General features: G+C 39.0%; 1 protein-coding gene across 1 annotated transcript in view; it reads left to right on the top strand.

Annotated features, from left to right (window-relative positions):
• The window catches only part of PIK3C2G (phosphatidylinositol-4-phosphate 3-kinase, catalytic subunit type 2 gamma), a gene marked incomplete at its 5' end in the record, with an annotated part of 72,575 nt that overhangs the window by 12,972 nt on the left and 46,597 nt on the right, over positions 1-13,006 (top strand). Inside the window, 2 exons of the mRNA XM_009707820.1 lie at positions 3,014-3,170; positions 7,738-7,847. Of these exons, the coding sequence (XP_009706122.1) occupies positions 3,014-3,170; positions 7,738-7,847 (267 nt within the window). The remainder of the gene's footprint in view (positions 1-3,013; positions 3,171-7,737; positions 7,848-13,006) is intronic.

Consider the following 13,006-nt stretch of genomic DNA (forward strand, 5'->3'; position numbering starts at 1 on the left):
ATGGTTTTGGGAGGCTTATTGGCTGTATATCTTTGATCTATCTCAAGCCACACCAGTTCTCTCAATGAGGCTTTTGTTTTTCTAAAAAAATGATGGTACCCACCCAACATTACCATTATACACTAGAGGTCACTCAAGAATGCTTCAATTCTGTGTTTCTTTAGCGCACTGGTTTAAGTATAGAAATACAGGCTGTGCCCTGAGGTGAGGTCCATTTGCATATGTGTGTGTGTGTGTGTCATCAATTAGAATGGTCATGCAACACCAGGGCATGCATTGCTTTTTTTGTTATGTAGGCTAAAACGGCCTCTGTTGTTTGCTGGCGTAAATTTTCACATGCATGATGGATGGTGACTTGACTTGGCTGTTTGTAATTTTGCTGGAGTAATTTTTAGACTATCCCCTTCTACGTGTTTGTATTCCAAAGGAGTTTGGGAAACCAGCAAGGAACATTTTGCATCTATACACAGACATTCAGCCCTGTCAATTGGTTTTTCAGAATCCTTTTTATACTCTTCAGTGAGTAAACGTCTTCTCCCACTGAAACTTTGCTTTTTAATATTGTCATGAGAAATGACTGTGTTGTTCCTTCTAGTGGGTCTTGTCTCCTATGCTAAGTTTGTTTTATTTGTTTTTTTTTAATTTCAATTGCAAAATGTTGCTTTTATGAGCAGCCGACTTAGATGCAGGAATAGAGCTTCAGCGTCTGAACGATTGCAGGGATTACCTTGCGGGAGAGGCTCTAATATCACAAGACCTTGAGGAAAAGGGAAAGCAAATTTCTACATTGTATTTTGCAAATTAACAAGAGAGGATAGGCCTACCACCTTAGAAGACAGTCTTAAATGATACCGAGAAGTTTAAGAACCTTGTAAAACTGCTTAAAATCATCTTACAAGTAAAATTAATCTATAAATAATATTAACACTAAAATATCAGTTATATGTTCAAATGGATCCTTTAACAACAACAGTAAGAGAATTGACTAACGATGCAGTCATTGCATAATGTGGAAGTTGGCCCACAGCCCAACGCAACAATGTTAAACACCATATTTCTTCCAGTAAAGTAATCTCTGATTGCAGTATCTGTTTTCAGCTCAAGTAGCTTATTGTGGGAGACTTGGACTAGATCAGAAAGGGCTATGTTTTCATAATGTAATTGTGTCTCTTGATGCAGTTGGACATCAGAAATCAAATATGATGTTTGAACAAAACACATTATATGGGACCTTTACAGCAGTAGTTTTGACTTGGAATATTTTAGCCCAAAAACCTAAATGCAGATGAGAAACAGATTTGGTTTTTAGAGATTCTCAAGATGCTAAAATGCCTTCAAATTGGGATTTAAATTAGACTACTGTCCACAGATAAGTGAAAATGTTAACATTGCTAATTTTCTGACTCTCTTTCATACTGGCTTCAACAAATTGACTTCCATGACGCTAATTGTATCAATTTATTTAATACTTAATGTCTAATTTAAATACCACTGCTAAACAAAAGATAAGCTAAAAGATGAATGAATGAATGAAAGTAAGAAATTCTGGGAAAATCTTGCTCTCTGAAATCAGTAACAGACGCAGGTTTGTAATTCTCTGAGAGCTACAGCACAAAACTACACAACAACTATGTAAGAGTCATACTATAACATAACTGTCACACTATGAACTCACATCTTGCATAATACAGCAAAACGTGAAAGGAAAGAATTACTATTGTGGACCTTCATCATTCGTAGTACTACCTAGCTAAAATTTAATAATACATTAAAAAAACCCCCTCACCTTAATGACATGGGCTGCTTTGAGGTGAATGGCACCCATGGGAGGTCTGGTTTCAAAGTTAGCTTCAGAGTAAACCTGGAAGAATTTCCAAACATAAGAATGGGAAGGCCATCTGAACATTTATTGTGACTAAGACTTCCAGCTGCAGCCTAGAATTTCACCGCAACTTGACTTTCTTTCTACAATAATACAGGGCAGGTGTTTTTATGGGAAACTGAGGAAAACTCCTAGGAAAACTTCTCTGAATCAGCAAGCAGAGTGAGTTCAGACTCAGCCCACGTTTGAGGTTTTAGCAAGAAACAAAGATCCTCGAATTTGTTTCTGCATTCAATCTTCCCAAGAATATTTAGTTTATTCAAGTTCATTTTGAATTAAGGATTCATCCACAGTGTATGTTTCCTGGGAATATAGCCCTCTAATCTGTTTATATGCCTCTATATATGCAGTTGTGGTGAGTTTGTCTGTGTGAGGATGCAGTATATCAGGCCTTTCTGAAACTATCAAACTATAGGATTGTTAGCAGAAGCCTAACTAATCTGTTTTCTTCTTCATTAGCATGCCATAGCCACTATGCTAGTGATAAGGAAAAAGGCAAGAAATGCTGTCAGATTCTGCACCTCATTTACTCCAGAGTGAATACAGAGTAGCTGTACAGAAAATAAAGCAATGTATTTAGGTTTATTCTGCTGTAACTTGGGTCAGGAATATCCCTTCAGAATGTTGTATATTTAATGATAGCATCGTATGTTGTATTGGTTTTTGTTGTTGTTGGATTGTGGAGTTGTGGTTTTTTTCTTAAATTCACTTCTTGCCTAGTAGGGAGTTGATATTTATATGCCGTCCTCTTTGAGAACAACTTTTAAATATTTCAATACCAGGAGAGAACTTGCTTCCAGATTCATTTTCAGACTGGAGTCAAGAAATTAAAGCAAAGAGAGTTTAAAAGGAAAAGCAAAGAAGAGCCAGATGAAAACATGTAAACTCCAAACTTGTTCAGTTGTTGGATTGCTCACAAGGCAGTTCTTGCTATGAAACCTGTCTCTGCCCCAATTAGTCAGTGACACCAGGCAGAGCAATAGAGCTGTCCACATTGAGGGAGGGAGAGATAAAATAATAAGCAAAGTAATACTGGAAAAGCAAATGTGAATAATGAGTTATAAATATTAACTGTCTTGCATGATTTGCTATTTTTGCTGAAATTTCTCATGTAATTGTTGTCTTTTCAAGGGACCGAGCTCCCTTCATCTTCACATCAGAGATGGAGTATTTCATCACAGAGGGTGGAAAAAACCCACAGCGATTTCAAGAGTTTGTGGAGCTTTGTTGTCGAGCTTATAATATAGTCAGGAAACACAGCCAGTTACTCTTGAACCTGCTGGAGATGGTAAGAAGCTCGAGGATGAAACCAAAAAGCAATTTCCTCTGGTGTTCTTTTCCCTTTTACCACTTCTGTGCTGTGTCCAGTAGCACTGTGATTTGAAAAGGTATTATCTGCACTGCTGGAAATGTTAGTGCTGATGCTTTCTGTATGAAGGAACTATCCAATTTCAGTGCTAATTTCTGAGAAAAGAAAAGCTAAACTGCTTGGATTTTTCCTTTTTTTAATGTATTCTTTTTTACGAAATAGCAGAAAACTGCAAAAGAAGCTGGGTACAAGTTTCACATGCAGGAATTTCACCCAGCCCTTCTTCTAGGTCTTCAAGAAACCATTTACCAATCCTTTCATGGTCACAGCAAGACGAAGTAAACTAAATATTCCACAGAGTTGGTGATGTGACAGTACCTACCAGCACCGCAGCTAACAATGATGCCATTAGAATGTTTTTTGCACATTTCTACACTCCATTCTTAGGATGGCAAACACAGGAAGGAGTGAGCACAACCCATATTGAGACATGTTTAAAAATCCTTTTGTATAGGATTTTAAGACCTCTAGGAGTTTTTATCCCTTAAGTATTCCTACCAATTCATGTGCTGTGACAGATTCCCTAACTGCTTTGTGCCTCTGTCTTCTTGTATATGAAAGGTTAATGAGTTTCACCTTCATGGGTAGAATAAGAGTATTAAATTAACTAATATTTGCTAAGTTGCTTGGCCACAATATTAATCCAAAACGTGTGTCCAGGGCCCCATGCGAAACCTAGGTGACTGGTCTGTGCATGAAAAAAATCTGCACAACCTAATAAAAAGAACTCCTACTGAGGTTGGGATACAGCCAAGAAGCTTGTCTGTAAACACTGCTATATCTTCTCTAACTTCTGCAATGGGGAGGGGAGAAGTGGCAAGAATTTGCTCATCTTATTTCTTCTGTCTTGTTCATGGATTCTCATGTCGTGATACAGTGAGTGATTTCCCAATAGGGAGTAGGAAGGATTGCCCCGGATCTCTTAACCCTGCTTCTAGGTAGTCACAAAGGTGCAGCAAAACTGCATACCCATCATAAAGCATAATTTTGCACTGAAAGCAGTGCAGAGTGCAGTTGTAGGAGATACTGTCTAAGTTAAAGAGCCTGTGGAAAACTTGGGAGCACCCCAGCTTTCTCATCCACCGCAATAGTCCCTGCATTTCTGAACAGATTGCCTACAAGTGCATGCTGCAAATATGTCTATGTCTTCTGCCCACCTCCTTGTCCCCAGTACAGCCCTGTTTTCTGCAAGCAGCAGAGATAATGATGTTAGATTACTCTGGGATAATAGAGAGAGAGTGTTAGGAAAATGTTCCCAGCAGGAGCTCTGAAATAACTAGCTATCTCTGCCTGGATACAGCTCAGGTTTGTCTATATTCAGGATGTGCTGTATATTCTTTTTTTTCTGCTGATCTTAAAGAAGAGGTAATAGTGCTGAGCTAAAAGTCAGCATATAGATATGTTTTAGTATTTGTCAATGGGCTGCAGTTCAGTCAATTGTGTTGCATTTCATAATTGAAAAATAACTGGCAGTGTAGTAACACCCAATTGAAGAGCACTTAATATCAAAGGAAATTAAACAAGACAAGTTTGCGAATGCCTTGTTTTTGCCAGTGATGTTTGGAACGGTGAGTCTGTTTGCACTTGAAATGGGGTGTTAGTCAGAAACTGTAAGTATCAAAATGTTTTAGTTGCTTGGGTCATTTCTAGAAAAGTAAATAGACTGTGAAGAAGTTTCACTTTAAATTAATTTCCATGCAGAATATCAGATGTTATCATGAAGGGGCAAGATAAACTAACCACTGCTTATTTGTATCAATGACAGTCTAAGATTTTTCTCACTGTCTGGAAATCTGCATTGTTAATCTTTCCTTCCCCTCCCATATTCTGTTTTCTGAGATGCTATTTATAAAACATATTTTTTAAAAAATCTAAACAATAAGGCTATTTCCAAAAAGTACAGTACCTCACAGGAGTAGTAAACTGCCCTGGATGGTCAGTAACTATTAGTGGTTTCTAGCAAACCGTCATTATGAATAATTTGGGGGTTTTGGCCCAGTTTGGGAATTAATGCTTTTTCTTGGTGGCGAGCAGCGTGTTTCTAGAGCTGTACTGACATTTGCTGCTGGGAATGAAAAATAAACCATGAAGTTTCTATCACTTTCAAAAGCAGAAACATCTGTAGGAGACCCAAGAGTCTGCTGGCAGAGTTCAGCTGCATAAACACCTGCAGTTCATCAGCTTTGCTCTCATTAAAGATTTGATGTGAACTGATATAAAAAGGGTGATCGCAGGACAAAACACCTTTTGATAGTTTAAAGAAATACAAAATCCATTACTATTATAAAGATTTTTCAGGTAGAAAATTATTAAAAGGGGCTTAGAGATGACACTAGACAGTGAGTAATTGATCCACTTGCCTCTGTTGTGACAAGAAACAGGTCAACCTAATAGCATAAAACAGGAGACAGTACCTAGACAGAGCAGATCTAAGACTCAAGAATCATGTGTCCCCATGCAAGTCATTTCACCCTTCTAAACTCAGAAACACTGTTTGGAAAAAGAGGATCAGGAAACATCCCCATTTTGGAGGATGCCAGGACTGTTCATTTTTCATGGGATGGTGGACTGAGCATCACACACCAGCTGTGAACCCAGGCCCAAGGAGAGTGTAGGCAGCTCCACTCAGTGAGTCAGAAGGCCTGGGATAATCAAGTGTGGTAGGTCAAGATATATGTGTGGCCGAATGAGAGGAGCAATGCAGGCACTTCAACTTAGGCATCTAGTGACATTTGAGTTGCCCTAGGCGACCTGTAGTTGTTTTCCGAACAGTTGTTCCATGTCTTGTCTAATTAGTATCACTAGCCACAGTGTTGGGAAGCCTCCTCCATCAGGGGACTGGAAACACAAAAGCTGTGCTATATGGAGCAAAGGCCATGAAACAGTGTAGTAATACTCTAGGACCCCCTTGCAGCCAACAAAGCACTGTGTAGGTACTGCCCAGCTAAAAACTTTTTTTTTTTGCTTTAGCAAATGATTTTCCACCTTCTGCAATTCAGAGAACCTAAAAAAAATCCTGTTTTTCTGTTGCGGTAGAGATCATTCAGATTATGTTTATATCTGGTATTGTCCCCTTTTCTAATGCAGGGCAAGAACCTCAATTTGCCTATACAACAACTCTTTTTTTTTTCTTTAAAGGGGACAATAGTTATTATCATCTTATATAAATGAGTTGAAGGCGTACAGATAAATAGCACTGTGTGTCCTTAAGTGTTGAATGTTGTTACTGTCCCTGCTCTCAACTTACTCAAATTCATCTCATTGAGCTTTCTGCCTCTCTGCTCCTTCCTAGCCAGAACTCTGTGAGACAGCAATCTGTCCAGTGGTGGTATAGATTGGGTCTGATATGAACCAAGATCTTTTTCATAATACCAGAAAGAAAATATAGAAAATATTGAAACTTAACTTAAAAATATTGAGAAGCTTTGAAGGAATACACCCCCCCATCTCTTTTCCCCTTACTCTATTTGAGTCTCAACCAAACCTTAAGATAAAAACAATGCTTCTTTTTTTTCTGCTGTTACTTGCAAAACTCAGTGTGTTTGTCTGTCTGCGCTAGACATAAATAACAGTGAAGAATGGACAGTGGTGACTGCAAATTCAGATACATTTCCTTCTGAGCAATGTGGAGTGATTTTTTTCTCCATTACACACAAAACATCACTCTCAACTCACTGTGATTTTTGAGAAAAATCAGTAGGTTTTGAAGTGAGTAAAAATTATTTTTGTTGTTGACATTTTAAAATGCCTAGACAGAGGTGTATGGGGAATTGGATGCACTCAGTTGTCTACCCTACTTGTGTTGTTACTTTGCCAGGGGAATATTTGCATTATTTGTCTCTTGAACCTAACTTGGCCAACTATCCAGAACAGCTCCATCCCTCATCGATGGACAATAATACCCTCTCCAGAGGGCGGTTCTCAATGCTCAAGTCAGGACTCCTGCAATGAATTGATATCTAAAGGAACTTTTCTCCTCCATGGACTGTAAAGGGAGTGAATCTATGATCCCTTTGGAGGAGTCCAGAGCAATGATGGTAGAATCAGTAGTTACAAATGAGAAGGTGATGTTACGCTAATTTGGATTAGCACTAGGATAATACTGTTAGCATAACAGAAGTGTGGTTACTGTTGTTCCGGTGGCTGAATTTGGTCACCTTGCCTTTATTACCATTAGAAGGCTATGAAGGAAGCTTAGCAATGCACGCATTGAGATTATGATATCCAGAGAGAAAATAAATAATTAAAATGGATCGGTGATTTTGACCCACGTGTCTTTCCAGTACATCTGTGTGAAGGTTTACAGTGCAAAATTCACTGTAGTATTCCAGGCATTGCTGTAGCACTGGAACCACTTTTCAGATCAGCAAAACTGTGTTTTACAAGAAGACCTTTTGGTGTAAAACCTTTCTTTTCTCAGTTAACCATATTTCATTCAAAGTCTTTCCAATAGAACAGTGAACTAATGACATTTCTTTACTTTAAGATGCTGCATGCAGGATTGCCCGAGCTAAACAGCATTCAGGATCTGAAGTATGTGTATGATAACCTCCGTCCTCAGGACTCAGACCTCCAGGCTACCAGCTACTTTACAAGGTAAAACCAGAATATAATCCAGAAACCTTATCTCCTTCAGGCATGAAGCAAAGTTGTGAAATTAAAAAAAAAAAAAAAAGCAGCACTTTTTCTGTTATGTTAAGAGGTTGTGATTGGTAAAATAACACGAAAAGACAATCAGTCTTCACATGTTTACTTTTAAAAAGTCCCTTCCTTATGCATGTTATAAGCAATCTCCTCAAATTTCTGGAAGAAACATTTGTGCATTTGTGATACACTTGTTACAAGTCACTGATTCAGCACCTAGAGATTTCTTTGGCTTTTATGGTGGAACCATGCTGGCTTATATCTAGTCAGCTTTCCTCTCTGCTTTTAAATGCAGCAGCTACATGCAACAGGATTTGGTCTGCATAAAAATGTTCAACTTGTTAATGGACTGAGTGAGGACCTGGAATTCTTGCATTTTAGTGCATTTTCTGTTCTTCTTTTGATCTTCTTTGTTGCCTCAGTCAAGTTACTTTCCCTCTGTTAGCCATGGTTTCTCCATCTGCAAAATGGTACTGATTCTTCCTTTCAAGCACTTAACAGATCTATCACAGGAAGGCATTGTGTGTGAATATAGGAACGTTTAAAGCTTGATTTGTGTTAGGATAATGAAACCGTTCACTTGTTTGTGATAATAACTGGGTATTATTGATGAGGTGCTGGAGATGATGTGTAAAATCAGTTTGAAGCCCTCAGTCCTGATCTTTCAGGTCAGGCCTCTGCATTACATATAATTCCAGTTGTTGATGTGATGACGCTCTAGATGGAGCCAGTGGAGACTGTCTGGATTTGGAAACTCACTTTCCCTTTCCAGGCACAGTATGAGAAAAAAATCTCCCTATCAGAGCCTGTCCTGTGCAGCACCACCATTTCCCAAAGACAGTCTGTGAATTCACAGACCCTGGATGCCACATACACCTGCCAAGCAAGCCAGACTCTTCTGACCTCCTCCTCTGGTGCAAGTGCAGGGCACACATCCAGTTCACAGCAGTGGACTCTGAGTGAGGGGCTCCTTTCAAATTCAGAGCCCTAAAGGGCACTCCCATAAGGCAGCACACTTCTTTGCACAGTGCAAACTGCCTTGAGGCAAGAGCAATCCCCCCCCCCCCCCCCCCCCCCCCCCCTCGCCAACGCCGACCCTTCAGTACAGCCAGAGGGCATATTGCAATAAATAAATGAGGTGAAAGCTTGAACTGGAGCAGCTGAGCCGGTCTCATTACTATTACAGGGGCCCATGTGAAGATTTTGGGCAATTTAAATTGTGTTGTTTATATGTCTCCTTTTCATGTATTAGGATTGGAAACTGAGGCAGCAGGTTCGGAGAAGGCTGGAACACAGACCTAGAGAGTTTAAGGAAGACTCTTCTTCGAAGATAGAGGAATTTATAAAACAAAACTATTGTTCAATTACTTTACATACAGCAGAGCACTGAGTTCCTTCTCCTTTAACCCTTGTTTTTTCATATGCTCTCACTCTTGCCCCTTAGCAAGATTGTTTTATTTTAAAATTTAATTACAGCTTCACATTTACCGTCAACTCCTACCTTATCCTTTCCTTTAAAATTTTATATATTCCCAAATTACAGACTTACATTTCCACTTCAAATAGGAAACATACAGTTTCTAATTAAGTTGTAAAATTCTTGATTCTGTCAAATAGTTTGGGTGGTTGTGTCTGTCTCTCATGGGTAAAAAACCCAATTCATTTAATTAGTGAAAAAAGGCTAGGATATACATAACAAATAGGGAAATGTGAATCTTCAGAGTGAAAATTGTATTAGTGTCATGCAAAGCACAGAGCTGGTGCCAAGCACTCTTCTGGAGGTGGAAAGGATCGGTATGCTTTTCAGTTAGGTAGGACTAAGGTTATGGTTAGGGTTAATATCACTGCAGTCTTGCTTAGCTGGAAGACAAAGGATAAAGGCTGGGTTCAGGACAGAGCTGTAGCTCTACACCCTTTCTTAGAGTTGGGCAAAATAGTTGTGGTGGTTTTGAGGGTTAGGTTGGAGGAGGTGAGGGACTTCAGAGTGGGAATTCACCTTTCTCAGTCTTTATCAGCCAAAACATGTGGAATAACAGCTGACATTAGGAGAGAGATGTGGCTCAGCACTATTTTGGAAGTAAGAAGAGGTGATGTGCTTTGTTGCCTGGTAGAGGTTCGTATTAGGGTTAGGAAATCCTGTTCAGCCCAGAGAGACTATAACTAGGACTCAGAAGCCAACATGTCCCTCTTCCCATAAGATTTCTTGTTAGGGTTGCTGTTAAGGATGTTAAGGCCTTCAGAGTGAAAATGCCACTCAAGTCCTGCTTACCAACAAAACCAGCATCGTGGTGCAGATCTGTGCAGTGCTGTGGGCTCTGTTCTTATTTGAAACAATATTTTCTGCTAAAATGTTTTTGGTGAACTCTAGAGCTATTGTTCCAATTTCCTTCAAAATGCTGAATTGTAGATTTGTTATTGTCTGTAGATATCATTACATCACCTAGAAAAGTCAGATATTGCTAGGATGTATATTTTGTTCTTTAATACGTTTAGGGTATGTTTGTATTATATATGCTCATTTGCAAGAAGAAAGTCTCTTGTCATTAGCTCATGAATTTCTATGGATCTCATTTCCCTTGAAGTTTTTTTTTATTTTTGCTTTATTCTAATTTCTATTCATGTTTGAATATGATTTATGTTAATTCAATACATGTGTTAACTGATGTTTCTACATGTTCAAACACTGGCAGAACATCAGGCTTCATGTCTAGTAGTGTTTTAACTTCTGAAAAGTGCATCCAGACACTTTTCAAAATAAAGACTTTAGGATGGCCTGATACACAGATCCATGCAGAACTTACCCCTCTGTATAAGTATTTTCCGACCTGTCTCCAGGAATACTAATTGAGATTTTTGTAAACTTTGCATTACCTGTGTCATCTTTATTCCTGTCCTGCAGAAAAATTCTTCCCTACCTCCTTGTTATACAAAATGTCTGGGTGAGAAAAAAATCTCGTTATGTACTTCTCATGGACAGTCTGTAGCTTATTCCTCTATCTGTTTTTCAAGCTGTCCTTAGAAAGCCAAGGAAATTGAAAGTTCCAATTATTAGCGTAACTTCCAGTAGCTCTCAAATCCTTCACAATTTGTAGCTCCTTTTTCTCCGTAATTGCTTCCAAAAACACTTCATTGTTTTTAAAAAGTTCTTTTCTAGACAAGGAGTGTGGTCACTGGAATGTTAAACACTGCCAACAGAAAGTTATTTCTTGTTCTAAGTATAAGGTAGTTATTGGAATCTTTCAGATTCAATCATATAATGTATCCACTGAAAACCTCAATCTTCTGCTAGTGGAAATAGGAGAACAGTATTTCTCTGTATTTCTGTAGAAAAAGGTTTCTTTTAGCAATTGTCTGAGTTTGGTTTAAGCAATAATACTGACATTGCCTCTGCTGTTACTTAAAAACAACATGAAATGATGAACAATGTCACAAATATTCCTGGCAAAACAATGTTGATTTGTTCTTTGCCGTCGCCTTCTTAGCCAACAGAATAATGCTACTGGAGTTTGGACTGTAACGTACTGACCCCTTTCAGGATCGTAAACCATTCTGTGTTTTACCAAATTCCTTTGCTCTCATTCTTGATTTAAGACATATTCAACAATCAGTGCTCTTATTTGTGTACTGTGTTCTTCTCACAGTGGGTCAGTTCACTGTTATGAGCTGATGAGCGGCAGCGTTAAGGCTCACAGCTTACAGCCTTCTGGAAGGTCGCACCCTCAGATCGTGGATAAACAATGCACCGATTGAGAGTTAAACAAGAGTTTCTGTGTTTGCTTGTCAGCTCTGCGCACCTAGTGCCAAATGCAACATTGTTGTCTCTCCAGCATCTGCCCTGAACTCAGTTTGATCCCTTCTCCTTCCTCCTTTCCAAACACAGTTTTATCAGAAACTGGAAACCCATCTTACCTCTGGATATAAATTTCTTTTTTTGCTTTTCTGCAGATGTCTTCAAATGTCAGCATGGTGTGGCATGCTGCCTGACATTTTTAATGTGCCTGTGAAGGGATGTATATTTAAAATTATTTTTAAGGGATTAAAGTTAGCCTAATGCAATGAATGGCATTGATTTCACCTGATTGCAGTATGCAATCTAACCCACTCATAGAAACCCATGAATAAGGGATGCATGGTGGATCTGACAATTACCAGCGAAGCACCATTGCATATCTTCAGCAGCCTGATTGAGGGGGGTGCTGCTTGGGTCAGCCACCGTCTTTACTTACTTATTAACGGAATTATTTTTTAGGTACTTGTCATTGCCCAGGTCAAGCATCTCCACTCCAAATCACAAATGCCAGCAGTTGCAAAACTGGACAATTCACAGTAACTCCTCTCAAAACATGATGCTAATCTCAAGCTAATCAGCCAGTCCCTCTTTCTCAGGTGGCTGCAGATATTCCAACAAGAAATCTCCCAAACAGCTGGAACACCAGTGAAAGCTGGTGACTTCTGAAAGAGCATAGACAAAACTACAGTACTAAACTTTCTTTCAGCAGCATGCAAATAGTTTGTAAAGATCGTGGTATATGTGCCTCAGAGGAACAGAAGGTAGGCTTCCTCCTTGAATTTACGTTGTTTGAGGCATTCATACAGTTGTACAAACCCCACACACCACCAGATCAGTGGAAAGGAATGTCCTCTGTCCTGGGAGAGGTGTATAGGAGGACCAGTAGGGAAAAGCACTTCAGGAGAGTACCTGATGTGCTCAGCCCATGGGATCAGAGTAAGTCTGAAAGTAAACCTGGGTTTTAAAGCCTAGCAAAATAAAGAGTAAGAAGAGTATGATTATTGTTCGTATACTATCACAGTGGGAAACAAGATATTAAACTGAAGGGTTATCACTGCTGTACACAAAAAGAATATCAACTGTCTGTGAATAAATGTTGCTTAAAATTAGAAAAGGTCTGTCCCTGAAAGCAGTAATATTCTGGAAAAGTCTGTTAAAAGCTGTTGGAGGCATACTACCCAACTTGTTTTAAAATGGAGCCTGGTAAAGTCATGAATGGAAAAGTTGGATGTAAATGAAATACCATGTTCATTAACATCTGAGAATCTCAGGAAAATTAGTTTTGCTCATTATACTCTAAATTATTTTCAAGCCTAGATGG

The sequence above is a fragment of the Cariama cristata genome, unplaced genomic scaffold, assembly GCF_000690535.1.
Source record: "Cariama cristata isolate BGI_N322 unplaced genomic scaffold, ASM69053v1 scaffold3109, whole genome shotgun sequence".
NCBI lineage: Eukaryota > Metazoa > Chordata > Aves > Cariamiformes > Cariamidae > Cariama > Cariama cristata.